The 24971-nt window shown below is 51.7% G+C and overlaps 10 protein-coding genes across 10 annotated transcripts; 2 read left to right on the top strand and 8 right to left on the bottom strand.

Moving 5' to 3' along the window:
* Nucleotides 1-227: 227 nt before the first annotated feature.
* Nucleotides 228-1569, bottom strand: SMAC4_02887 (uncharacterized protein; the record flags this gene model as incomplete). The annotated part of the gene is made up of 1 exon (XM_003348342.2): nucleotides 228-1569. One exon carries the CDS (start codon nucleotides 1567-1569, stop codon nucleotides 301-303), a length of 1269 nt encoding a protein of 422 aa, XP_003348390.1. The 3' UTR covers nucleotides 228-300.
* Nucleotides 1570-2341: 772 nt separating this feature from the next.
* On the bottom strand, nucleotides 2342-2791 carry SMAC4_02886 (uncharacterized protein; the record flags this gene model as incomplete). The annotated part of the gene is made up of 1 exon (XM_003348341.1): nucleotides 2342-2791. One exon carries the CDS (start codon nucleotides 2789-2791, stop codon nucleotides 2342-2344), a length of 450 nt encoding a protein of 149 aa, XP_003348389.1.
* Nucleotides 2792-3487: 696 nt separating this feature from the next.
* SMAC4_02885 (uncharacterized protein) lies at nucleotides 3488-5054 on the bottom strand. The gene is made up of 4 exons (XM_003348340.2): nucleotides 4807-5054; nucleotides 4573-4679; nucleotides 4469-4501; nucleotides 3488-4407 (listed from the first exon to the last, which is right to left on the bottom strand). The coding sequence occupies exons 1-4, from the start codon at nucleotides 4890-4892 to the stop codon at nucleotides 4349-4351; spliced, it is 285 nt and encodes a 94-aa protein (XP_003348388.1). The 5' UTR covers nucleotides 4893-5054; the 3' UTR covers nucleotides 3488-4348.
* A 93-nt stretch (nucleotides 5055-5147) lies between these two features.
* On the top strand, nucleotides 5148-7178 carry SMAC4_02884 (uncharacterized protein). The gene is made up of 4 exons (XM_003348339.2): nucleotides 5148-5339; nucleotides 5467-5813; nucleotides 5981-6133; nucleotides 6341-7178. The coding sequence occupies exons 2-4, from the start codon at nucleotides 5629-5631 to the stop codon at nucleotides 6507-6509; spliced, it is 507 nt and encodes a 168-aa protein (XP_003348387.1). The 5' UTR covers nucleotides 5148-5339; nucleotides 5467-5628; the 3' UTR covers nucleotides 6510-7178.
* Nucleotides 7179-7364: 186 nt separating this feature from the next.
* On the bottom strand, nucleotides 7365-9486 carry SMAC4_02883 (uncharacterized protein). Its single transcript, XM_024655515.2, has 3 exons — nucleotides 8833-9486; nucleotides 8471-8756; nucleotides 7365-8405 (listed from the first exon to the last, which is right to left on the bottom strand). Exons 1-3 carry the CDS (start codon nucleotides 9361-9363, stop codon nucleotides 7540-7542), a joined length of 1683 nt encoding a protein of 560 aa, XP_024511393.1. The 5' UTR covers nucleotides 9364-9486; the 3' UTR covers nucleotides 7365-7539.
* Nucleotides 9487-10035: 549 nt separating this feature from the next.
* SMAC4_02882 (uncharacterized protein) lies at nucleotides 10036-12865 on the bottom strand. Its single transcript, XM_003348337.2, has 3 exons — nucleotides 12243-12865; nucleotides 11691-12183; nucleotides 10036-11553 (listed from the first exon to the last, which is right to left on the bottom strand). The coding sequence occupies exons 1-3, from the start codon at nucleotides 12474-12476 to the stop codon at nucleotides 10826-10828; spliced, it is 1455 nt and encodes a 484-aa protein (XP_003348385.1). The 5' UTR covers nucleotides 12477-12865; the 3' UTR covers nucleotides 10036-10825.
* Nucleotides 12866-19453: 6588 nt separating this feature from the next.
* Nucleotides 19454-20002, bottom strand: SMAC4_12848 (uncharacterized protein; the record flags this gene model as incomplete). The annotated part of the gene is made up of 1 exon (XM_066091106.1): nucleotides 19454-20002. One exon carries the CDS (start codon nucleotides 20000-20002, stop codon nucleotides 19454-19456), a length of 549 nt encoding a protein of 182 aa, XP_065945688.1.
* A 557-nt stretch (nucleotides 20003-20559) lies between these two features.
* SMAC4_02881 (uncharacterized protein) lies at nucleotides 20560-21526 on the bottom strand. Its single transcript, XM_003348336.2, has 3 exons — nucleotides 21295-21526; nucleotides 21065-21230; nucleotides 20560-20986 (listed from the first exon to the last, which is right to left on the bottom strand). Exons 1-3 carry the CDS (start codon nucleotides 21384-21386, stop codon nucleotides 20780-20782), a joined length of 465 nt encoding a protein of 154 aa, XP_003348384.1. The 5' UTR covers nucleotides 21387-21526; the 3' UTR covers nucleotides 20560-20779.
* Nucleotides 21527-22511: 985 nt separating this feature from the next.
* SMAC4_02880 (uncharacterized protein) lies at nucleotides 22512-23285 on the top strand. The gene is made up of 3 exons (XM_003348335.2): nucleotides 22512-22724; nucleotides 22791-22993; nucleotides 23061-23285. Exons 1-3 carry the CDS (start codon nucleotides 22604-22606, stop codon nucleotides 23235-23237), a joined length of 501 nt encoding a protein of 166 aa, XP_003348383.1. The 5' UTR covers nucleotides 22512-22603; the 3' UTR covers nucleotides 23238-23285.
* Nucleotides 23286-23393: 108 nt separating this feature from the next.
* SMAC4_02879 (60S ribosomal protein eL24) lies at nucleotides 23394-24920 on the bottom strand. Its single transcript, XM_003348334.2, has 3 exons — nucleotides 24803-24920; nucleotides 24387-24530; nucleotides 23394-24156 (listed from the first exon to the last, which is right to left on the bottom strand). The coding sequence occupies exons 1-3, from the start codon at nucleotides 24851-24853 to the stop codon at nucleotides 23881-23883; spliced, it is 471 nt and encodes a 156-aa protein (XP_003348382.1). The 5' UTR covers nucleotides 24854-24920; the 3' UTR covers nucleotides 23394-23880.
* Between the last annotated feature and the right edge of the window lie 51 nt (nucleotides 24921-24971).

The raw sequence follows: 24971 nt of genomic DNA, 5'->3' as shown, positions 1-24971 counted from the left end.
ACCAATGCGGCCCCTTGTATCAGGCTGCTTTGGGCAGCTGGATGTAAGGCAAGTGCGTGCTGAGGAACCGCCTGACACCCGCTAAATTAGCACCTAACATGACGTTTCAGGGCACTTTCACTTCTGTGTCCCTGGATTCCAACTTCCCGTCAACTTCATGGATTCCACTTCATCACCTCAAGACCCGATGATCACTCGAAAAATGAACCACGACAAGATATGTTATCCAAGTCTTATATTCATATTCATTTCCTTTATATATCTAACTTATCGCATCATCATATACAATCGTTTATTTCTTCAAATCCGTGACCAGAAACCTGCCGCCAAGCCAGCCACCTCCTTCCCTTTCGTCATGACGATCTCATGTCCACAATCCAGCAAAACAGCCTCAAACCCATCCTCTCCCAAGACCGACGTGGCATCGTGAATCAATTCCTCCTTAACAATGACTGGATCTGTTGAGCCAAGTACCAGCAAGACCTTTCCACCAAGGAGTCCCGGCAACTGTTGTGCTGCGGCACCCTCATCGGCATCAGAAGCAGACGCCTTTCGCCTAGCAGCCAAAAGCTGACCGAGCTTTATCCAATCCTCTCGTTGTTCGTAAATGGGCGCGTGCCGGATGCTGCCCATAAAAGCCGTGAGGAACCCTTGCTGATGCTGGACCTGCCAGGCCATCACCGAGGAAACCGTGCTGTTAGGCCGATGCGGCGAGAGAACCGCATTGTCAAAGGAGTCGCCGCCACTGGCGTCGCTGTTCTTGTGATGCTTCTTGCTCGACGGTTCTGGCGTGTTAGAGGTGGTAGCCACGACCTCGCTGGCCATCTTGGCCTCGGACGTCGTTGTCGCTGGCTGGGGGGTGATCCGTCGACGTACGAGCCACCGGAGCAGATGCTCGGGAAGCACGCCCTCTGAGTAGAGGATCCTGCTCCTTCGGCTTACGTGTTCGGACCTGATCAGTCCTCCGCTTGCCACAAGCACCAGGGAGCGAATCATGTGAGAGTAGTACTTGGCGAACGAGACGGCGAGGCCTCCGCCTAGCGAATAACCGATGATATGGAATCCGTTGTCACCGGTCCAGGGAAGTCTGGAAGATACCAGAGCCAGGAGGATTTGCGTCGAGTAAAGCCGGATGTCAAAGGGGATGTCTGTCGGGGTATCGGAGTAGCCGCGTCCGAAGAAGTCAAAGAGCATGACTCTGTAACCCTTTTCCACTAGCGCCTCTCCCAGAATCCCCAAACTTAGACATGGTGTGCTGATACCGTGTAAGAGAAGCACCTTTTCGCCGTCCTCAGGCCCCCATTCGAACACTTTGATGATTCCATATGGGGTCTCAACGTCCCTTGCGCCTGGTAGAGCATCTGGCGGGTATGGAAGTGAGGATGTCTCTTCTTTCGATAACTGGGGAATTTGGGTAGCTCTTGGCGACGGTATTATTATTGGCTTCTTGGTCGAGTTCTGGTTCAACAACACGCGGACACTCAACCCCAAGGATACACCCACAGCCCCAAGGATGAGACAGGATGTTGTCACCTGGGTAGGGCGGAGGCCAGAAGCCCAGGCCGCCATAATTCAGTTGCAAGAGTGTGTGGTTGAGACCTGACTCCGCTGAAGCTTGACCCGGAAGGACTCGTCGTTTTGCCCCGGATATAGAAGCTTTTCAAAAATGCAATGAGGCCCACGGTATGTGACCTGCAGTGACGGTCAACGGGATGGTATCAGAGATCAAGACCTAACAGTCTATTGTTCGTGTGCGGTGAGTGATATGGAGGAGTTTCCGGTGTCGATACATATCTGTCCGGAGAGCTTTTATAGTAGTCGCATAAAAAATACTTCTATGACCCGATAACCGATGAAAGTGGTGATCGTAGGAATGCTAGCGGCTGCCAAGGAAAAAGCGGGGCGGTTTCGATGTCGGCGGAGCGGCCGGGCTCGTCCAGGACGAATTAACGCGTACTCCAGAGCCCGACATAAGGACAAATCGACAGTACACCGAAGAGTCTGTCAAGCTGTAAACGGCTTTTGGGACCTAGGAATGGCCTTGAGGAAGAATGAGAAGAAAATTAATGAGACGAATGGAAACCGTCTTGGTGCTTTTCAGACGATGTCGTGGTCTTGGTGATCAGGCCGGGCTGCAGTCTACGTTAATTTGTCCTGGACGAGCCGGGGTCTTCGAGCAAATACGCCCAAATCTCATCCCAGAAACGGAAATCCTCTGAACATCAAAGTTCACGATGCCGGACCAGCCGTAATTTTGAGATATCGTGATCCGGTCTCCCGGGCGCCGGAACCATCCGATACGAACCATAAGACAAGAAGCAAAATAAGACCAGTGGTGTCCTCAAGGTCCCGGCTTCTCTCGGCGGTAAAAACTCCTCAGCCGGGTTAGTTGTCGTCGGAGGACACCCTTCTCCTTCTCCCCGTTACTATCCGAAAGCTCGACGGAAAACGACGGCCGGCCGGAGCCGTTGGGGTCTTTGACCAGCTTCCGCGGAGGCGGACGCTCACCGGTCCATGAAGGGCGTCTTTCGGCGGTACTCAACCACGTCCGGTGTGAGATATCTTGTTGTCCAGAGGTTGCGAAACCTTGTATCCATGCTCCTGGGGTAGATTTGGTTCGGCGGTGTTCTGGCGGCTCCATTGCGCGCACCATGGGGTCCAAGAGCGAGGAATAAGCCGAGTCATGGTGGTTGTCTGAGGAATCGCGATTCTCTTGTTCTGAGAGGGGCATGGAGTTTGGAGGGCTCATGAGCTTCAGAGAGGTTGACCTGCGCCCAAATATCCTGGACATCTTTGCGCTCCTTTATTTGACGTTGATGAACACAGTTGGTAAAGCTGGTCGAATAATGTTGTCGACGAACAAGTTGTTTCCGTAATCTCTGGGTTGGATCAGTATGTCTTATAAGACAAGGCGGGGGGCGGCGGGATAAAAAAGGGGGGTGATGATCTTTTATCTTTTTTCCTTGTGAGGCGAAACGAAAGGGTTTGTGGGGAACTTTTGTGGTCGTCTTTTCCGATTCTTCGCTCCGCACAACCGGAATCCTTTGCACACTCTTGAGGTAATCCAGCTCGATTACGGTTGCTCTTGTGACGAATTCGAGGAGATGTAGTCTCAGCATATGTTGGAAAATGCGACGACGTACTTATATCATGGGGTACTTTTGAGTGCCACCCCCCAAAACTCTCGCTCCTTTAACGCGGGGCAACATCACGGGCCAAGGGGGTCTGGAGGTTGCCCAAAAACGATCTGCTCATTCCCTGACTTGCCTCTTCCGGGGGTGTAAAGCCTGTCGAATGGAAAGCCGTGTTTCTGTCGTCGGCTTCTGATTCGATCACGGCTGGGTAGGTGCAATTATACCTTTGCGTGCCAACGATCCCGTCTCTACGGCACCCTCTCACAGCCTGCGGAGGCTGTTCAGGAACAAAAGCGGTGCTACCGCCCTGCTTCAGCGGTTCTAACTGGCTAGGTGTGGAATTGGATATCCGTTGGATAGCGGCTGAAAACAAACAAGACAGTCTGGAGATACGAGAGGAAAATATTGCTGGGCCATATGACGTGTCCTTCCGATAGCGGGCACATTTAGGATGTCTCTTTGAGGGGCAGGTCTTTTCTGCTTCCCTTTCCTAAGTATCTCAGTTTCCATGGTTGGAAGGTTGCAGCCTCTTTCGCGGACGAGTGCTGATGTTGTTTGCATCAGTTATTCTCGCACTTACCCTGATGCATATCGTTTTTCAAGCATCCAAACGCAGATGCAGTTTTCAACTTGTGCTCTGGTTCAACCTCCAAGTTTCGTGGCCAATTCTCTTAAGAAGTAACATGGACTGTAACCAGCAAGACGGATGGCCAATTCAGTTGCCAGGTTGTAAAGTCGTCATACCTTCGAACAGTTCACGAAGCTTGTGGTGGCATCCACGAGGTATCAACACAGCGAAAGTCCCGCGCAACACCGAAGTGCTACTCGACATATGATAGTGTACTTCGAGCCTCGAAGGGCAGCCCAGATTCGCCAAACTATCTTGGTCGCCTATCGGCTCGCGCTGAGATAGGATTGAAGGTTGGTGAAGCTGTGAAGCTGGAATATCGTTCTCTGGCCCGCTTCTCCAAGAGGGTGTTGCCGTGGGTGATAACTGTGATTCCCCATCTCGGGGCACCCTATGACCAAAGCCAGTGGACCTAGAATTTGGTGACTGAAGTAGGATACTTTCTCGACAAATTCAAAAAACAGTGACAAAGTATCGATTGCGTCGACGGGTTTGCGGGTCTCATTATGCCATCAGAGCGGGTTATGTATGGCTTCCAGGATATCGGTGTTACAGACATGCTTCACGGTTCCTCTCCCTTTTCAGCTCAAGTGCTGTTCTTGACGAGGGATGATACTGTCTCCTCGATTTGCTGGTCGGACAGACCTAGAATCATCGGTGTTAGTTTACTTGTCCACAAGAGTTATAGGGGAATGCCACGACCTACCCTCCAACGACTGACTCTTCTCCTTACCGAACTCTGCAAAGGACGAGCATTAGAACCAACCCAAACAACAGAGTATAGATGTCATGTAGACAGGATCCACCAACCGAATCTCGCATAGATCTTGGGCGGCGTGCCAGACGCATCTCGGATCAGAATCGGCGTCGCAGGGTTGTCCTTCTTCATGGCAGGGTAGTTTCGGAGGAGGAACGATCTGGATTCCCAAGAGTTAAAAGTTAGTCTGGGGTTCAGTTCTCGAAATCAGGGGAAGCGGGTATGGCTCGAGTCATTCACGCTCGGTGTTGACGGGAGACTCCATCGGTAGGGCTGGGATCATTCACCTTGTGGCAGCGCTGTGTTCGCCCGTCTGGCAGAACAGAAAGCGGACCTCCTTCAAGCCCTTGCTGAAAGCGAATCTGCCCGACATGTTCGCGATAACGACAATGCTAAATTGAAAAGGCGCAAGAATTGGCAGATGGGGATACCGAGTGGTCGTCGTTGTCCTACAGGCACCTTTGCGAGAAGCAGGTAAAGCGGGCGAGGTTGACCACAGAGAGCTCCACCTAGGATTCGAGATGCACAATTACCCCAGCTGATTGCATAAGGGAGCTCTTTGTGCAAATGTTTGAAGAGGTTGCACAAAGTCGGGCTTCCCCAACGGTGCACGAGCCACACAATACCTACAACTCAAAGACAAGACAAAATCCTGGTTATCTCCGCAATCCTTAACAAGGGCCAGCGGTTTGTTTGTTCTGGGCGCAAAAAGTGATGACTTGTCGAAAGCCTGCTGTGCCTTTGGTATAAAACGTTAGTCAAAGAAGCACTCGAAGTGATTTCGAGGCTATCGCGCTCGTTAAATTCGTATTAAATCAAGGTCAGTTTACGAGATTCTGGATCTGATAAGGTGGTCTGAGGCTGTTAACGAGGAGCATTGGACACGCCGCTTGCTCCGCGCTGATACCAAGTCACAGACTAACAAAACCACCGACTCCGAAGTTTAGACCGGACCTTGAGAGCCTCCACTTTCAGCTCCATCCAATTCCACTTTCGCCCCGGCGTCGTGCCCCCAAGAAGTCCAAACCTCCAACTCGAGATTCAACTCGGACATCCCACCACGAACCGCATCCCACTTCGAGTCGAGTCGCAAGCCCCCGTCCGACACAATGGCCCCAATGAACAACTTCTTCCGCGCTGCGCGCCCCGTCTTCCGCAACACCTTCTTCACCTCCAACGCCGCCCGCAATGGCGGCAAGCGTTTCCAGAGCACAGCGAGTTCGGAGCAGGCGCAAGAGTCCTTCTTCAAGCGCATGTGGAACAGCCCCGTTGGCTTCAAGACGGTGCACTTCTGGTATGTTTTTTGTACCATTTACCGGGAGAGTTTTCAAGTCGGCGTAAAATCAAGCATCACGGAAACACGATAAATAAACAAATATATTGAACCAAAAACGACACGATAGATACTTGCAAACGAACAATGAGCAAAAGCTAATCCATGTCCATTTCAAAAAACAACAGGGCCCCTGTCATGAAATGGGGTCTCGTCCTCGCAGGTATCTCCGACTTTGCGCGCCCGGCCGAGAAGCTCTCCCTCACCCAGAACGGCGCCCTGACTGCCACCGGTCTCATCTGGACCCGCTGGTGCTTGATCATCAAGCCTAAGAACTACCTGTGCGTTTTCCCTTCTTCCTTCCATCTTGTTGTCGCCCTTCCCGTCATCTTCGACCTCATCTAGAAAAACCTACGTCATCCCATCTCCAACAACAGCCACCATCAGCACTCTCCTCTTCCATGTCTACCCTCCATACCCGTATTCCTCATCGTCAACTACCATTAACATACCTTGACCCGAGTCTAACCATCCTCGTTTTCTCACAGCCTCGCCGCCGTCAACTTCTTCCTCGGCATGGTCGGTATCGTCCAAGTCTCCCGCATCCTTCTCTGGCAACAATCCCAAAAGAACAAGACCCTCCCTGCGGCCGCTGAGGAGGTCAAGGAGACCCTGAAGGAGGGAGTTGAGAAGGTCGAGAAGGCTGTCAAGGCTTAAACACGTTTTGCTCCAACGAAACGAAACGATCCACCGATAAACGACGGCGCCATCGAGAACCGAGTTTTCGGCATAGTGGGGAGTCGGAAGTCAGTGTCGAAGGTCGAAAAAAGTGCAGAGGGGGGATGTTGCCAGTATCAGGATCAGTGTTGGAGGGTATATACCACGGACTAGATTGTCGCGACGATGGCGGCTATGACTATGGCAACGCATATGGCCGTAAAGACGATTCCGGCGCAACGGCAGCACGATGAATTTGAAGTGTGAACATTGGACAGATGGCTGGGTCGACTTGGGTCGGAAACACCCAGAGTGGTTCTCATGTTGGTTGGTGACATGCTTGAATCTGGATCTGATCAGATACAAGATGTGGCGGGTGGTGGAAGTGGAGAGATTGCAGTTCCGGAGGCGGCAAGGCAAGCGGCTTATAACTATCCAAGGCGAAGGTAACTTGCTTCACCTAAGGATTGATCTCGAATGCTGATTTCAGCACTAGATACTACAAGGGTTTCTTTTTTCTTTTCCTATGGGTTCCAATATATGCGGTGCGGTTCTATTCCATCTGTGGTCGTTGGCGGAATCATCAGTTCAGTTCACGAGATTTCCATGTAGAACGCGAACTGACGGACGGATAGAGTGACTGTTCCTTTCTTCAGATTGTGCTGCTTCCAAAGTTTATCCAGGTAGGTATCTCGTAATAAAAACGGGTCGCCCCAAAGTCGAGCGCTAACGATACAGTACTAAAAAGGATATAATAACAAAAGATCGCCCCCAAGAAATCAAAAGCTTGCGCTGATCGTGTACCATCTGCATGAGAAGATGGACAGTGTCCGTCCGCCCATTGAAAAATGAAGAAAGAAAAAGAGCAAGGAAACCAAAACGGAAATCCAACGCCAGCAATGAAGCTATTAAAAACATGTAAACCTCGAAGAAGCAGAGTCCTTCCTCCCTTCCTTCTCTTCATGACGGGGTATCCGCTCTCTCTTCCTCCTTTTACTTCGGTGCTCATTCAAAAATCCAGACAAGAGCATCATCGTTCGTCGCCAGCATCCCTAGTCCTCGTGCGAGCGTTCATCCGCGCTTCCATGGCGGCAGCCTGATCGAAGCTCCCCCTACGGCCCCAGTTCTGAGGCTGCCGCTTCAGGAACGCGCCAACGGCTCCCAGGTAGCCTTCGTGTCTGAGGAAGTACGCCTGCTTGGCACCCTTACTCCAAAACTTGATGGCGTAGCTGAGCGTGTTCATGGTCTGCGGGTGTCCCCTGATGAAGGACCCGCCAAAGTAAATGTGGCTGAGTTCGTGTATCTGACTTTGCAGATAGGCGAGCTGTCCGATGTTGTTACTGATCGCGTACAGCAAGGAGACCGAGACGTCGGCGCTCGAAAAGTGCTTGCTGCCAGGCGATTTTGTTGATGATGTAGAGGGCTCGCCGGCCTCGCCGGCGCTCGAGAGTTCCTCGTCAACGTCGACGGGGCTAAGGCCACCGCTGTCCTCGGCTTCATTCTCGGCTTGTCGCTTCATGCGGAAAACTTTCCCGAAAGAGCTGGCAATGGTGGTACTCTTGAGACCGATCTTGCCGTAGTCGGTGCCGTAGATGTCGCCGACTAGCATGTCAACTCTGCTGTTGTCACCCTTGGAGGCCATGTCTAGCATCTCATCAAAGCTACGAGCCCCGGTGAGGAGACTTAGCAGACCCCAAAGTGTGCCGCCGCCGAGTGACGTTCCGCCCACACGCTGATAGTCCCGAGGCCCTGTTACTTTGAGAAATGACACTCCAGAGCCGATATTTACCAGGAGGTATGGGTATACGTGGGTAGATGGATCAACGAAGTTCATTGGGTCTTGTTCTGAGTAGGTGAAGACTTCGCGAGGGATCTCGGTGATGAAGAAGTCAAGTCCTGGAGTTATGCATGTTAGCGAAGATTCTAGCCAGCGCAAAGTCGGGTACGAAGGAACGCCATACCTATTATTAGACACTCCATCTCATCTTCACGAATGACATCGACTCCCAAAACATCGCGAATCATGTCGTAAAACTTGTATGCGCCGCCGCCCGTGGCCATGACGCACAGCTCGGGGACAATGTTGGATCCATTGAGCGTTTCGTGTTTCCGCTTGAGGGCGCTCATGAACTCAAGGCAATCATCGATGTGGTCGGTTTCGAAGCTGACGAAGTTGAGGCGTCCACCTGGTTCCGAGGAGTGAGGCTCGCGGGAGAAGTATACAAGCTTGGCCAAAGAACCGCCAATCTGTCCGAGGTATCATTTATTAGCAAGGCGCCCAATTGGAAATACCAGGAAAGAATTGTGAAAAGTGTATACGTACATCAACAGCAATATGGCTTACTACCGAAGTGTGGTTCGGTAATCTGATGTCCTTTGACTCTTGACGACTTGGTGAACCACCGCGGCTGCTGCTTCCACTTGGTGTCTGTGGCGGCGAAGCGCTGCCGTGCTCGACAATGAATGCGCCCTTGACATTGATGCGAACAGAGCCCGGGTGGCTCAAGGCAGTGTCGAGCTCGATCGGGCCGGATGTGGGTGCGCGCTGGCGGCTGGCTGACGGGGGTGACGTTGTCGCAGAGGTTAGGGTTGTGAGAGGAGTTGACGCAGTCGCAATCTCGGGACTGGTGATCGTGGGCGATGTTGGAGTGGTCAGGGCAGCGGTCAGAGAGAGAGGAGTGGTCAATTGATCGGCCTGCGGTGGTATGCCGTCATTCTTCAGCTCTCGGTCGCGGGATTCGGGTTGTGGGTGGTCGGATTGAGGTCGCGACGATGGGTGTTGCGGGTGGGGAGCAACAGCCTCGGCTTCGGCTTGGTAGGTTTCTGACGACATGTTGGATCTCTTGTTGTTCATAACACGGAGAAAAAGAGTAGGTGGAGGTTAGAACAACAAAAACGGATCAGGGAGGCATGAGGGTGTCTTTGAGGGCTGCCATTCGGAGAGCGCTTTTGGGCCAGACAGACTTGTCAGAGACCTTTTAAAGGAGGAGGGATACTGAAAACTACATTGTAGATCATATCCCGGGTGCCTTTGGTGGTGATCTAGTCAGAGGTGGGCCCCGAAAACATCCCGCACGGGTTATCGATAAGGTGCTACAAGAAAAAGATGGCCTGCAGGCCTGGTCTTTACCCCTGTTGCAGGAAAGAAACCCCAACAAATACCGTGACGAGTGTGACCCCTTTCGCCCGAGGCACGGCACATCATGATCCTTCCGTCTTGTCTGGTGTAGGACGTCACGTTGTCATCCAATGTTAACATGGGACTTAGTTTCCAAAATTGAAACATTTACCAGCGATTGAGTCCATCTTGTCCGAGCTTTCCCAAAACACCGAATCCTTTTACTCAGGTCTTGTCTGCGCCGTGTTCCGTGCCATCTCTCGTCAGCCTGAGCGTCGCAATAACGGTTCCGTATCTGGTATTGTAGATCCACATCCGAACAGCTGGGAATCCATAGGTATGTAACACCACTTTGGCGCAACAGTAGGTATAAGTAGCCGCTCCGCTTGTCTATCAACGCATTGAAAGACATAAAGTCTGTGAAACCACACTTTGAAGGAATCAGGAATAGTATTGCCCATCACTCTAGCCCTACTACCTATGCTGCCTGTTGTCCATGCCTCCTCCTCCTGCTGCCCCTCCACGGCTTTCAGTAATCATCAATTCCATCCCGGTCATCTACCTAAGCAGAAGCTACTCCGACTCCGACACAAACCAGACCAAGACCAACAGAAACAAGAATTCCGAATCGCCTTTCCACTCCATTTTTTTGTACACGAAACCCCAAGAGGAACATACCCCGCCGGTCCCATCGACCAGACCATTGACCCAAAAAGATTGCGACGTAAGCCAAAGAAAACCGCCGATATAAAAAGAACGCAATGATACATAAGCCTTGCATTGGGGGGACATGCCTCCAACACGCGGTTCTGGGGAAATGGTTCGGCTCGGCGCAGGTACGACGACTCCACAACGCCAAAAGTTACCGAAACCGGCTTACGTTTTCCCCAGAGCGGGGAGAAGATTGAAGGGAGGAACAAAAGATGATTCGGTGGCAGGAGGCATGGAATAGCGGGGATTCCCGCACGTCCGAACCCCGAACGGAGATTGGAAGGAAGAGTGGAAAAGAGAATGTCATCCGTCTCCATCATCTCCAAATTTTTTTGATGGGCCACCCCGCATTTCTACACATTAAGCTTCATCCACTGATGCAAGCAGTCTTGTTGTTCTCCTCAATTCGGGTTATCAGATCGATCAGATAAACCAAGACATTCGAGTTTAAATCTGAAAGACAGACACTCCAAAAATCTTGATAAAATCAAAACAAGTCCCCTCCAGGCACGGCCACAAAGATGGCCGTCAGGATGGCCGACATCACCAGCGCGCACAACATGCTCTGCACCGCAATCGTGTCCTGAATCTGGCGCAACATCGGTTCCTGGATCCACACCTCGCGATCAAAGATCTTGCGGATCACGTTGCGCTTCTGGTACCGGACCACCCACGGCTCATCTTCATAGCTGTTGCCGGACCCGAAGCTATCAAACGACCGCTTCGCCTGCGTGCCCTCTTCCCCGTCCTCCTCCTCCGTCATGAACAGCTCCCACGGGCGAATATGCCGGTGATGCAAGCCGTGCAGGACCACGCACATGCCCTTGTACGCCGCGATCAACGTCGAGATGCCCAGCACCCAGCCAATGGCCGCCAGCGCGCGATAGCCGCGGCCCGCCTTTGACAGAGTCAGCACGATGGCGACCGCGGTGCTGAGCAGGATGAGCGCTACGCCGAGGCCCCGCGCGAAGAAGACGCGCGCTGGATTGCCGTTGCAGATGGACCAGCGGATGAAGTTGGGGTGCGCCTGCCGACGCAGCGCAGACTCAATGGGCGCGATGATGATGCGGAACGCGGACGGGTGTGTCGTGTGCGCAAGCGCTTGCAGGACGGCTTTTTGCTCCTTGTCGGAGAGGTTCAGCTGTCGGGGCGCGTCATCCATGATATAAGTGGCTATCACACGGTCGATTTCTTTTCGGAATGGCTGGATGGTGACTGTTCCGGTTGATTTTTTTTGTCAGTCAACATTCCTCACTTCAAGTCGGTACTTCACAGTAGCTGTCACATGCATGCCATCCCTCCCCGGGGTTGTTGCATATGAAGCCGAAGGGACAAAGAGACGCAAAGCTTACATGGTGGCTTGATGCCTGCTGTGGTGAAGGCATCGGTCGCCTGCGTGCGGTATGTCGTCGCCATACTTGAACCGACATACTCGGAGGAGAATGTATCATGGTGGTAACCACGCGGAGTATCCGGCGGCGGTCCGAACGGATTGTTGCTGCCCGTTCGGGCGCCCTCAGGCAAGTCTGATGTACTCCGGCCTCTCGGACTCGACAGCACCGGGGTCGATCCTTTTTCAAAATCGGTACCCTTGAATATCTCGACCGTCACGTCTCCTGTTTTACTGTTTGGCTTCTTGCGGGCCTTCTCAGCCTGGTCTCTCTGGATCTTCTGGATGGCTTCCTCCTCCATGGCTGATGTCCATTCTGGGGCGAGCGCAAGGTCCCATGTCTTGGCTTGTTCGAAACGCTTCACATAGTCGCGATACCACAGAAAGAATTGCAGGTTCTCGGCTGACCGCTCCACGTATATCAGGTAGTTCATAAAGTCTCGGACGGTGCATGGCTTTATGCGGCTAGTCAGTGACTGGTCTGTCTAAACGTGAGGCAGCATCAAGTACTGACTGGACATGTTCCACCCTCGATGATCTTATCAAAGCTCAACGCTGATGGGATTCCCGCGATGCTCCCCGAGTTGACCGGCTTCAGGCTTTGTTCCGTCTTCTCTAGTCCTGCTTCACTGTCATTGGTAGGGGCATTGCTAAGGGTGTTGTGGCCAGCATTGGACTCATCGCTGAGTGCGATGTTGTCCTTGTCGACGTAAACTGGACGTCGATATGTGAGAGGGAGGAGACCCATTGTGATGGGATAGTTGACTGAACGATTGGTTGGACTGCTGTCCGAAAGAGAGGCAGTCGACACTGGGCGAAATAAGGTTAAAAGGTGTCGGTATGATATGCCACGAAACTTCAAGCGCTAGCAGGACGGGGCAAGGAAAGATGTGAGAGAAGGAGAGGCCAGTCCATTCATATAGTGCCCTCTTATCCACGGAGCAAATCCCGACTAGAGATCACCTCTGTTAATCTCGATCTTGATCAGGTATCATCCATGGGTACCAGGCACGCCAGGGTGGGCGGAAGCGGGATGTCGAAAATGACAAACGGGTAACAGAAAAGCATGGCACAACACTATCGAAGTCGTCGGCCAGCAGTTGACCTGCCAGAACCGAGCCCTTTGCTTTTTAAGACCTGGACCCCTCTCGAAGGCAGGGAAAGAGGGCTTCCCAGCCTGTTGACACTGCACCACATGGCGATATCAGCATGTGTGGCGCATCCAACGAAGCAGGGTCATTTGGTATCAGTGTCTTTTCAACGCTCGAGCTGGCGAAAAAGGCGTTACGAATCAAGAACAAACGTGTTCAGGGCGTCAAGATTTTCCTCCAGAAACCTGCAATTGTTGCGGACCAGCCAAGGAATCGCTTTTACTGCTTGGACCCCTCCACGCCCTCCTCGATCAAAAGCAATAAACATCGAGAATATCGACACTGGGCTGCCAAGCTACATAGGGAAGGGATCGCCGTAATGAGGCTGCCTAGCGACTTTGTGATTGGCAGGACATCCGGCCGGCTTGGCTCTCGAGGTCCGCTCTCAATGAGTTTGTTTTTCTGAGACATGCATCTGTCTTGATTGCGCACATGAGAGCGGAGAAAAATCGAATTGTTGCCAGAGGAGTCGACAAGTCAGAAACGGGCATTCTACGCGAATTTTCCTTCCATCGTCGTTTGTTAAGCTGTCACGGCAGCGCTGCAGCGAAGTGGAAGTTTTTCGGTGATCACAACCACACCGTAGTAACGACCGACCCGATGATGCTTCCACGGCGGTGGAAGATCGGTGGAATGGCTTTGTGATCTTCGATGCAACTCTTCATCGGAAATCAGATCCCTCAAGAAGAAGGCCGGCGGAGCGGGGCCGGGCTCTTTCGATGGTGCCCTTTTGTCAGGATCAAAAATGCCCGTCGGTGCCGTGGAACTGGGTACTGGCAATTTCCCCCATTGCGCTGTGGACCAAACAACGGTTGCCAATCGCATCTGGTGAAAACGACCAAAAGGACAAGGCCCTCTTCGGGTTAGTCGCCGTGTTGTGCTCGGACACGAAACAGAATTCTGAAAGCTGAAAAAAAGGGTGCCAATGTCTCCCAAGAGATGGAAAGGAAATGCTTTTGGACACACGCCAAGGAGCCCAACTAATGGAAAGGGAAGGTGGGTTAGCACACTCCCCTACCAAGCCTATCAGGCCAACCATCACTCACTGCCGCCAACCATCCGCCCCGGAACATGCAAAAATGACAGCCGCACCATTGTGAAAGTGAGTGATGGACAGCACAAGGCCCGCTCATGATTGGTATTGGCAAATGCTATTCTGATCAATAGTTGTGTTGGGTTGGGGTTTGGGCTGTAGCGCTTTCCCCGCCTGCCCCGGACATCGAGCAAGAGCTACCGAGGTGTGCACCAAAAACTCGCCTGCTTGGGTCCCAATTGCCTCAACTGGCAACTGGAGACGTGCCCGGTACGGAGCCGAGAAGGAAATGCAGAAGACGATGGGAAATGACGAATGGGGTTGGGTATGGGCAGAACTGGATATTCGAAGCAGGACCGACCGAGCAGCCCGCGAAGGTGGAAGACCGAAAATGAGCGGGAATTGGGATGTGACCCAAAAAGATATCCGGTCCCTGAGACATCCCTGCCGCTCATCCATGCACCTCATCGTGTCCCCCGAGGGGATGAGAGGTTCCATTCCCACGCTGTCGTCTTTCACATCCCGACCGTTCGCCACGGGCTAATGTTCCTCCCAAGTCCCAACCCTTCCCACGTTCGGTTCCTAGACTTAAGGTATGTACAGGGCTCCCGGTCTCTCTCCCTCGGTACAACGCCCTTACAGTGGGCTCGCTTGCTGTACCGCTTTTGCTCAGTCGATATGGTTTTACTCAACCTGACCTCGCACTGACGTTATGGAGCTATTCCCGCTAAGAGTAAAAACACCGGCTATGGAACTGTTGTATTTTTTTTGCCATGCAACTCGAATGGTCATTTTTTTCTTTTCACATCCCAAGTTCGGGCCCCACGCTGATCATGATCCACGGGGCACCAGCACAAGTCGGCTCTACCCATTCTTGCCATGGGGTTCCCTTCTTTTCGCAGAGACTGTCAGAGATCGCGACGGGTCTTGGTGGTTGATAGTGGCTGCAGTACTTTTTCCTTTTTCTGACTTTTTGGCCTCCCTCGAGACTTCACTGCGGTCACACAACAGCAGCTGACTACTGACTAGATCTCCAATGGATTCACATCAAGTCTCTCCCGCCTTGAAACAACAACAAGCCATTGTCTGAGGCGAATAGGGTTTTCTGTTTTGAGAAGAGACTTACTCACTCGCTACTCGCTTCTTTCTCCTCCACTCCCTTACACCGGTTGCATATCTCCAGACTCCTGTCGTTCATCTTCCACTTCACCAATAAGTCTCCGAACTTCCACAACATACTGAGGTACTCTCCCGTCATCGATACGTAAAGCCAAGCTGGCCAAGCCGTTGTATTCCACAACATCTCCTTTATCATTTCCCCCTTCCAACAACGTCCAACCCGCTCCATATACGTGGAGGCCGGTGAATGCAAATCCTCAAGGACAACGGCTTGGGGAGAGTCCGGAGCATAAGATCCTCCGCAGGGCGGACCGGCGGAGTGGGTGCCGTGCGTGGACTACGGACCAGTCAAATCACCCTTTCCCTTTTTTGACCAGGACCGAAATTAAGGTCGTTAATGGATGTCCATCTTGGTCCATCGACCCCATGGAGCCTTTGAGTACCTAGTGCAGGTACATCGAGAGGGTCAGAAGCTAGTGGACACAGCCTGATGCTAAAAGATAGCACACGCCCAAGCCGTGAGAATATCCTCTCCATTTTCAAAAGACCCATGAACCCCTTGTTTTCCCCCAGTGCCCAAGTTCCCAAGGCCTAGAGCATTGCAACAAAAGACTGAACGTGTCGAGCACGAGACATCCCTGTATGTTCGTTAGCGCCTCATTCCGTTTTCATCTTTCAGTCCCTACCCCCAGCACGAATGTCGATGTTGATGTCGTACTTCGCTTCTCCAGACCACATAATCAACTTAAGACATTTTTTGGTCTTCTTTGCTTCTTGTCACCTTCTTCGCTCGCTTACATATCCCAAATTCTTTTTAACCCTCCTCGGTACTTAGTTTCTCCCCTCTTTCTCCACGGTCAATGTTAGTTCTCCGCGGTCCCGAACCCCCCAGACACTTTTGCCTGGCCAGGCATGTGTGACTAGGCTACCCTAATATGTATGTGTAGGGCCTGACTTTGAGACAGATATACGATAGCGTCCGTTATTTGTCTTTGCCTCCTCCGTGTGTACATGTGCCTAGAGCTAGTTAGGTACATATTACACAAATCTGTTGTCGAAGGCGGTCTTGATTCAGTTCCTTACTTTTATTTATTTGTTCTCTTTCAGCTCTCCTGTCCGTATGTCTTCGCACTGTAGCCTCGTGGGCAGCATCGCTTATTTATTAGATCTTCTACATCTTCCATTCTTCGGGTTGAGAGGAAACTAAAGGCAAAGAACATGAACAAATGAAGAGAAAGAAGCCCGATTTTCCCCGAATTTTATTCGTTGACAATCTAATGCTGGTTTGTTTATTAGCTCAGTACTTCTAATACACTAGACGAGATACATCCTACACTACCCCAAATCTCACAAGAACAAGACGAATTGGCTAGGTACGAATTCGAAAGGCATGAGCGAAAGTCAAAATGTCATATGCAAGGTAAAATATGCTTTAGTTATAGGACGCAACAAGTCAAATAGACATCCGAACGCCTAGGAAGGTTGACCAGAGGTCTCGAACTAACAAACAAACTGGTATTGGACTGTACACACCGCTTGAGGTCATGTTCCCATCGTCAAGCCCGCTTCCAACTCATGCCACTTCTTGTCTCTCACAACCGGCCAGCGAAATCTACCCAAGCATTCGTAAGCCGAACCACAGGCTGTGTCCGGTACTGTATGCCTGCCTGCCTGTCTGCCACCGTTTCTGTCGCCATTCCTGTCACACAACCAGCACTACTCTTCCCAAGACATGGAATGACAACAACACCCGCGCCGCGCCGCCTCAGATTAGGCCTGGTCAAGGGACCAGCCAGCGGACGGGCGGGCATATAATGTCCACCGCCTAGCCCTCTACCACAACGGGGAGCTCTACAGTCACCTATGCCCCTGCAGGTGGTCTTATGGCGTAGTGGTTACCGTTGATGAATAATTCAGCGTGGCGGTTTTCGTAAAATCGCAGCTGGCGGATTGTCGATTCTTCTACAAGCGTATCTGCGTGACTTACCCCCCCTCTCCCTTTTTTTTTTTTTTTTTTTTTTTTTTTTTTTTTTTTTGGGGGGGGGGGGGGGAGCGGTTTTGTTGGATTCGCGACTGGTTAGCAATGTTGGGAAATGGGCGTTATGAATTTTTCATTCCGCTTTTGGTGGCGGGGAAGGGCTTTCTTCGTTGTAATTCGGGGTAGAAGTATGAGACTCTTTCAACCCAGGTGCGTCTTCATTTCCCCCCTCTTCTACCTAAACCATACCGATAAAACCACAACTAAACCAAAAAAAAAGCTTGCAAGCCTCTGTGTTGCTGCCATTGCATGGGGATGATAGGAAGGAAGACCATCCTTTCAGGCATACCTGGTTGCCTTATCACTATTACACCGGAATACCATGCCGAGACAAACACTGTTACAGCAAAAGGACATCCACCTCGTACTAGTTAAGGTAACAACCCCTTGAAGCAAGTCAGTTGGGGCATCCTAGGACCTCTAGCGCTTACACGGCTATTACACAATGTCTTCGATCGATGCTGTTCCTCACCGCAATCCTGGTTTGTTTGGCTGTTCAGTGTGGCACCTTGACTGGATAATATTCTCCGTTGAATTCTCACAATTCCACAAATTCGGGATGCGAAGCCCTCCTTAGAAGTGGAAAAGACCTGCAAACCTTCCCGAGACCTGAAGCTGTTATGCCTTTGAGGGCCTACGGATGCGTTCAATGTCTCATCCCCCACTGCAGATCAAAAACAGACCTTGGTAAGGATGCAGCGTATTGAGATTGAAAGCGGATGAACCAGCGGCTATTTTTCATCTTTCAGGTGTCCATATGCCAGGACATGAAGTGTGTTCTCTGGTCTACCTAAGACATCGCAAGCGTATTTGCTTCCCACGTTTCATACCCACGCACTAAGTATCTCAGCGGTCACTCCACTACATCCGCTTATACACCACCAAATATTCAGATACGTCCCTTGTCACGAAGACAGCCGTTGGAGATTTTTCGTATATCCAGTTAATGTTTTCAATAAGTTGCAGCCTTCCACGCACCTCATGCTGCCACCTGCTCAACACAGGAGCGCAGGTGACTGCCATCAAACCCCCCTGTCTGTTCCAGCGGGACGGTCCGAACCGCGCTGTTGGTAAACGCACCCTTGGCACAACCCCAAGATCCCTAGCAGCGGCCACGGTGATCATCATCAAAGCGAACTCGCCACACTTCCGAATGGAGGCCAGTTCTTCTCCCTTTTGGAGTCAGAAGGTTCAAGCGCCGTCCCGAGTGCCTGGTAGTTGGTAAATGAATCGTAAAGTTGTTGTTCCGAGTCATTCTGCTTGTCCAGCCTGTCAGTTGTAACGGGTTGAGCTCGTGACCAGCAGAAAAGCTCGTTGTTTTCGTTTCATTTTCCGCTTGATTGGACTATGAGCACGAGATTTTGTAAGATATCCTTCTTTCCTGTCCTTCCCTGCTATCCGCTCTTCTAGATTCGGTTTATGAGACCCATCATCACAATCCAGCTATTGTTAGCGCGGTGGTAACTCGGTGTTTTTAGCGATCGTTCACCGACATAATTCGGCGTTGCACCGCCCGATGTGCCCACTCCGCTGACTCTTGCGATAACAGGTCCTAAATTTCTAGACTCGACGATATAGTGTCGATTGGTGACTGCCGTGGTTGAGATGACCCTTGGTCAAGCAACAATGGGGTGATGCGAAATTGCCACGGCAATGAAGGTACCTTCCCGCCTCGTGTGTTGTCACTCTTTGGGGTTTCTTCAACCAGTTGTGTGGCTTCAAGTGGTGTACTGACAATTGTGGCCTTATATTTCTTACTCTTCTGCTCTTCTGGACCAGTCTCATCGGATTTCCTCTTCTGTTTTGCGATACCCTCGTTCTCAAGCTCGGAACATTGTAGCCGTTCAGGGGGCAGGCCTTTCTGAATGACACAAGACAAAATCCTGCACTGGACTTCATGGGATGACCACACATCGTATATCTCGGTGAGTCCCGGAAGAAGTGATGCTGATGAGACAGTGACGTTGCAGAAAAGACTGCCCCCCAGTGGAGCAGAAGCTTTGATACCATCACAAGCTTGAGAAGTATGCTTCAACGAGCCTTCGAGCAGTTTGTGGTTTAACTCGAGCCAAGTCAAGTAGCGTATGGGCCATCTGATAGATGGGTAGGAGTTGAAGATCCGATTAAGGAATTTGCATATGTCAGCGAGGTTGTCTGACATTGACCGTGTCCATCCATGTCTGAGGCAGAGCAAATTTCGCAACTCGTTTTCTGAACGCACAGGTGGCTCTCGATAGCGTTCGATTGCTTTTGGATCAGAAAACCAACTTGGGATGGCTATGGTTTGATAGTCGTTATCTTTGAGAAAGGCTCGAGAACGGGCTTGCCTTTGGGAGGTCAGCGTTGTCAGGTTACTGACTTTCAGAGCGTCGAAGTGTGACTAATCATTTGTTCCTCTCCAACCGGCCCTCGTCATTTTTGACAATATCCCACATCGTCCTAGCCAGCTGCTTGGCCCTTTGAGCGATTTCGAGCGCAACGTCATGCTCGATTCCCGGAGGGCCTCTTGCATATTCGCATCCCCCGAGAAGGAGTCCCAGAATAAGGCTCGACGAGTCAGGATCCCACTGCTGAAGCAAAGCCACAGCGTCGTGCTTGTTCACGACTTCGTCGATTATACCTGCACCCCTCCGGTGGCGATTCTGCTCTTTGAATAAGACGATATCTCGGCATTTCCATGCGAGAGCCACGCTGTGGTTCGTCCAAACCGCATCGACGATGCCCAGCTGATGGAGCTTAACACATGTGGGGGCTGCCTCTGCAGGCGCCTGATGAAAAGGGACACCAAGATGGTTCAACAGGTCTTTGAGCAAACGTATACTGTCCGGCTTGCTTGGTTTTGAGGCATGCTCGAACCGAATGTAACGATCTGGGCCATCGAAGACAAAAAGAAGATGTATACTTGATTTAAGCAAGTTCATGATCTGATACATGATGACTTTCTCGACCACATAAGCTTCGCAGGGTTCTGGTAATGTCAGGTGTTAGCATTCTGCATTGTCAAAGCTTAATGTTGGGCGTCCAGTGGAACAAACTTTGGCGTAGCCAGTTGATCCTCGGATCATTCTGAAAGTGATGTTGCCAATAGTGTACGTCAATGGCTAACCTTAATGGCCGATCGTGTTGCTGGAAATGAGCGGCTGACCATTTTGCCAGTTCCAAACTAACGCCCGGAGGAGCGACATCTCAAGAACTGCGCAAGTCAGCGTGGGTGCTTGTAAAACGTTGCTTCAAACATGAGTGTAGAAGAACCGACCTGCGGGTAGGCTTGGACTGTGAATACTCGTTGTCCAGCATACCGGAAGTATTCGGAGCCCCTAACGTACACGAATTCCTTGACGCTGGAGGGCTCACATGGAGCTGCTCGAATATAAAATAACAAGGACCATTCGACTACAAGAAGGCCAGCGGGGGTCGGGATCCGGGAGATCGTGGGTTGGTCTCTCGCCGAACACGTTCGGATGAAATGGCGAGGCTGTTGAAATTGTTGGACTTCCATCTTAACCCTTTTCGGGTGATGCCACCATTAGACTCAAGTTTCCTGTGTTGTAGGGATAGATAGAATGGCACCTGCCACGATTTCTTGCACATGCCCGTTCATACATGATCTCCTCTGATGGTTCCTTCCCATGAAGATCCGGTACCAAGACTCGCTTCATGCCAAACTTGCCGGTTGTACCTCGCAGGGGTTTACCCAACCTGGAGGTCATTCACCAGTGCTTCTCGTTGATTGACACTTCGTTGACATCGACACCTTCCTTGAACCAACGCTCTTCTTCCGCAATTTTCACATCATTCCCGCTCATCTGCCGCTTCCTCATGAGGCCATTGTCGGCAAAAGTCCAGTCTTCAAGACCGTATGTCCGCCACCACTGACCGGACTTGTCATACCACTCGTACCAAAACTGAACGGCGATCTGGCTCCGTGGACACAAAGATTAGCTCTGGGTAGTGACGTTGCTTCTGGCCGGCCGCCATCGGGAAAATGGACTGACTTTGTTGTCCGTGAAAGCGAAGAGCTCCTTCCTCAAGCGATAGCCATTCTCTCTTGACCATTTGTTCTTCAAGAACTCAACGATCTCGTGGCGTCCTTGTAGGAAGGTATCGCGGTTTCTCCAGATGGAGTCTGGAGTGTAGGCCATCTGGACGGCCTCCGCATTTCTCAAGAGTCGACAAATGTCAGCCAACAACAATTGGATCTCAAGCAGATAGCGATGTTAGTCACTTTGTGTTCCACGCATCTTGCGCGGCCTTGACTTTGATCTTGGCAGTTTCGGCCGTGAACGGCGGAAATGGGGGCTTTGACTCGGTTGCCATGGCGACGGGTAAATGATATGAAGGTATCACAACAGGGGTAGCAGGAAACTTGAATAAGCGTGGGGAACAGGAGGGGCGGACGATCCTCGATTGATATCCAGATGGTCCTTGAGCGAAGGACAATATGATCTGGGAGACAAACGATGTAGAAAATTGACCCTCGATTTGTATTTAACGTCGGTCATCGCAATCTAGTGACTATGACCCCCAGGTCGTACGTGCTGACGGCAGACGGCAGACGGGAGTCATAGACGGATCCGAGCCGGCGGGGTTCGAGCTGTTACAGCTCGGTGCGAGACACCTCTTTCGGCCAAGCCCTTGGTTTAGCGACAAGCAGGCACATATAATTGAGTAATCATGGTTTGAGTGACAGTAAGAAAATGTATGACTGTCTCAATGACGGGTTCGCGAGCGTTGATAGTGTGAGAAGAACCAGGAGAGCGGTCTCTGCACTATGCGTTCAAGGGACATCAAGGACCTCAGGGCAACTTGAACACCGAGATGAAACCGAGAGAAGCCACCTCAAGAGGCACTTGCATAGGGTAGACACGGGACAGCCTCCATCCTTCGCATTGGCGGTTTCCCTTTTCTGAATTTCACCGTAAGGGGAAAGAGAAGGGGAGGGTATGAGCCGCTCTCGGAGATGAGGAACCTCGAGGACAATCGATCGGTGGTCGGCCGGCCACACAAGAAACCGTGAGCTTTTGGAAATGGAAGAAAAAAAGAATGAGCAAAAGGCCATTCAGCCGCTTCTGATCAGTCTCGCACGGCATGCAATGAAGCTGGGCGATCGCGCAATCCAACAATCTTCGAGCTACGAGGTCTGTCCCACTTTGACGTGACAATGGAGAGGAACCGCAAACCCGGGAAAGTGATGGCGTTCACTGAGGAGAGACTGAGAAAGGGCACCTTAACGGCCACCCTTTTCAGGGCAACTGATCGGAGGTCTCCACTGTCGATGGCTTCCGGTTGATGTTACTGGAGGCTTCGCAATGGTTCCTGCCCGCCCGGACGGAGAACGGAGAACCCCTCCAAAGCGACCCCGCTGTGATTGGAAATGCGATCTGATAACAACACATCAGCTTCAAGTTCTTATAGCTTCGTCAAGCTTTCAATTCCATCACCAAAACATTCACACATCTTGTCTTCTCTGAAAAACGAACGAACTCATTTCTCACGAACTTCAGACTCCCAAAAAAACAAACAATACCAACAACATGTCTGCTCTCAAGGCCGGTGATTCTTTCCCCGAGGGTGTTACCTTCACTTACGTCGCTCCCAGCGGCGACACCGACCTCACCGTCTGCGGTCTTCCCATCCAGTACGATGCCAGTAAGGGTAAGCAACACCTCATCGATCCTCTCACATTCGCATCATGATACTAACGCAGCTTCACCCACAAAGAGTTCGCCAACAAGAAGGTCGTCCTCGTCGCCGTCCCCGGTGCCTTCACCCCCACCTGCCAGCAGCAGCACGTCCCCTCTTACCTCGGCAAGCTCGAGGAGTTCAAGGCCAACGGTGTCGACCAGATCATCTTCATTGCCAGCAACGATGCGTGGGTGATGGCCGCCTGGGGCAAGGCCAACGGTGTCAAGGATGAGTCTATTGTGAGTGATATTTCACGTACCTCCTGGCCCTCTCACAACCTATAGCTGACACACAACGAACGATTAGCTCTTCATGTCCGACGCCGACTGCAAGTTCAGCAAGTCCATCGGCTGGACCCAGGGTGACCGCACCAAGCGTTATGCCATTGTCATTGACCACGGCAAGGTTACCTACGCCGAGTTGGATGAGGTGCCTAAGAGCATTGCCAACACTGGTGCCGAGGGTGTCCTGGCTAAGCTCTAAATAGTTAGGAAAAGGGGGAGCGGAAAAGCCAAGGGGGATAAACAAAACAAAGACGCATAGTAATGGTATCACTGGCAACACGTTCATATAGAAATATAATGGGAACCAAACATATGTCAAGGGGAGACGCGATGGTGATCGCGGGAGACTCTTGTTGTGACTGGGTATCCGTTTGATAGAGTATCACGACGTATAGAGAAGTAGAAGCCGCGTGAAATGCCTTTTGCCCGCTGAACCGTTCGCCGTGCAGCGTTATATTATGATTGCCAGATCCCCGTTCCTTCGTCCCAACGGCCCCGAAACTGTCTCTCGCCTCCCTAGTATCACAGGGAGGTGGGATATGTGTTTTGTTCGTTCTTGACCAATGCATAAGTCGGCATTCTGTTAAGCTACCCATGCAAAGCGTTTGATGTCAATATCCGTTGGACGCAGGGATCCATGCAACCGGCCCTCCCAGAAACCAAGCTGTTGTATTGTTTTCGTTAAACGAGACGAAAACCCTCCAGCTGAGTGCAGGCAAAAAAAAGAACCGAGAACCGACCAGACCGACTCCGCGTATCCCTTCCAGCTTGCCACGCAGGACCGTAAAGACATTCCATTCTCCCATTCACATCATCGTGTCCCCCGACCGACAAGACCGCATTTAACGGGAGTTGGCGGCGACCTTGACGTGCGCACCCTTGGCACCCTGCTTGGAGGTGACACGGCCCTTGGGGTTGGCGGCGTTCTTGGCCTTCTCAGCCTTCTTAGCGGCCTGAGACTCCTGCTTCTTGGCCTTGGCGTCCTTGATGGCAGCGAGGCGGGCGGCGGAGCGGGCCTCGGGGCGCATGGAGCGGCGCTCCTTGATCACATCGAGGGAAGCACCGACGATGGCACGCTGAGCCTTGACGGTACGGCGGGAGCGCTTCTTGGCAACCTCCTGTAATGGGTGTCAGTCATCTGCATCGCGCAACGGTTTCCCCCCATCAATCCCCTTCACTTGATTGCGCGCGCGTTCCATATCCCCGTATTCGCGATATCCATCTCCGTCATAATCTCGAGGTCTTCGATATTGTTTCGGCGGAATCGGTAGAATAGGGGGCTGGTAACGGTGTACGCAACGGGTGAAGAAGAATGGGCCCGAGTGCGGATATATGGTTTCTTGCGTACCTCAGAGATACCCTTCTTGTGCTGGCGACGGTAGAGGACGGTCCAGGCGATACGGCGGGGGTTCTTGCGCTGGAGGAAAAGCGACTCGGACTTGCCGTTCTGGAAACGGAAGATCTTGCTGTCGCCACGGACGTACAGCTTACCCTAACGGTTTCAAAGAAAACATGTCAGCACTTTTGGTCACGGTTGGCCTGTACATCCATCCCTTCTCTTGTTGTTCTTGTTGGTCCTTCATGACCCCCCTCAATCGAAATTGTCGTTGGCGTCGCGGGGACGAGATCCGTCAATTTCCCTCCCTCGCTATCGCAAAATCGGTCGCTCCCCCAAATCCAAGACCAAGACCATTTCCCCACGGGTTCAGATCCCGGTCGCATTTTCCAGCCGGAAATCATTTTGGACGGGCAAAAAACGCGTACCTTTCCAGGGTAGATCCTCTGGCCGGAGAAGGTATCGTCGTACGTTCTCATTGTGGCGGTTTGCTGTCGAGATTGTCGGTTGTCGGGAGATGCTTCCTCGAAGGTGCAATGTTCCAGCGTCGATTTTCCTCAATTTCTTTCCGCAGCGAGGTTGTGCGATAGGGCTGCC

This window comes from Sordaria macrospora, chromosome 1 (genome assembly GCF_033870435.1).
Source record: "Sordaria macrospora chromosome 1, complete sequence".
Lineage (NCBI taxonomy): Eukaryota > Fungi > Ascomycota > Sordariomycetes > Sordariales > Sordariaceae > Sordaria > Sordaria macrospora.
This window is presented reverse-complemented; position numbering and strand designations above follow the sequence as displayed.

Coding starts and splice junctions, on each gene's coding strand:
- SMAC4_02885 (XM_003348340.2), bottom strand. CDS start 4,892: ATGTCGGGCAGATTCGCTTTCAGCAAGGGCTTGAAGGAGGTCCGCTTT. Junction 4,680..4,806: donor GAACACAGCGCTGCCACAAG/GTGAATGATCCC, acceptor TTGGGAATCCAG/ATCGTTCCTCCTCCGAAACT. Junction 4,502..4,572: donor CAAGATCTATGCGAGATTCG/GTTGGTGGATCC, acceptor CGTCCTTTGCAG/AGTTCGGTAAGGAGAAGAGT.
- SMAC4_02884 (XM_003348339.2), top strand. CDS start 5,629: ATGGCCCCAATGAACAACTTCTTCCGCGCTGCGCGCCCCGTCTTCCGC. Junction 5,814..5,980: donor TTCAAGACGGTGCACTTCTG/GTATGTTTTTTG, acceptor AAAAAACAACAG/GGCCCCTGTCATGAAATGGG. Junction 6,134..6,340: donor ATCAAGCCTAAGAACTACCT/GTGCGTTTTCCC, acceptor GTTTTCTCACAG/CCTCGCCGCCGTCAACTTCT.
- SMAC4_02883 (XM_024655515.2), bottom strand. CDS start 9,363: ATGAACAACAAGAGATCCAACATGTCGTCAGAAACCTACCAAGCCGAA. Junction 8,757..8,832: donor TAAGCCATATTGCTGTTGAT/GTACGTATACAC, acceptor TACCTCGGACAG/ATTGGCGGTTCTTTGGCCAA. Junction 8,406..8,470: donor GATGGAGTGTCTAATAATAG/GTATGGCGTTCC, acceptor GCATAACTCCAG/GACTTGACTTCTTCATCACC.
- SMAC4_02882 (XM_003348337.2), bottom strand. CDS start 12,476: ATGGGTCTCCTCCCTCTCACATATCGACGTCCAGTTTACGTCGACAAG. Junction 12,184..12,242: donor TCGAGGGTGGAACATGTCCA/GTCAGTACTTGA, acceptor AGCCGCATAAAG/CCATGCACCGTCCGAGACTT. Junction 11,554..11,690: donor AGCAGGCATCAAGCCACCAT/GTAAGCTTTGCG, acceptor CAACCGGAACAG/TCACCATCCAGCCATTCCGA.
- SMAC4_02881 (XM_003348336.2), bottom strand. CDS start 21,386: ATGGCAACCGAGTCAAAGCCCCCATTTCCGCCGTTCACGGCCGAAACT. Junction 21,231..21,294: donor CAAGATGCGTGGAACACAAA/GTGACTAACATC, acceptor TCGACTCTTGAG/AAATGCGGAGGCCGTCCAGA. Junction 20,987..21,064: donor TCGCTTTCACGGACAACAAA/GTCAGTCCATTT, acceptor CCACGGAGCCAG/ATCGCCGTTCAGTTTTGGTA.
- SMAC4_02880 (XM_003348335.2), top strand. CDS start 22,604: ATGTCTGCTCTCAAGGCCGGTGATTCTTTCCCCGAGGGTGTTACCTTC. Junction 22,725..22,790: donor CCAGTACGATGCCAGTAAGG/GTAAGCAACACC, acceptor TCACCCACAAAG/AGTTCGCCAACAAGAAGGTC. Junction 22,994..23,060: donor GTGTCAAGGATGAGTCTATT/GTGAGTGATATT, acceptor ACGAACGATTAG/CTCTTCATGTCCGACGCCGA.
- SMAC4_02879 (XM_003348334.2), bottom strand. CDS start 24,853: ATGAGAACGTACGACGATACCTTCTCCGGCCAGAGGATCTACCCTGGA. Junction 24,531..24,802: donor AGAGGATCTACCCTGGAAAG/GTACGCGTTTTT, acceptor TGAAACCGTTAG/GGTAAGCTGTACGTCCGTGG. Junction 24,157..24,386: donor ACAAGAAGGGTATCTCTGAG/GTACGCAAGAAA, acceptor CACCCATTACAG/GAGGTTGCCAAGAAGCGCTC.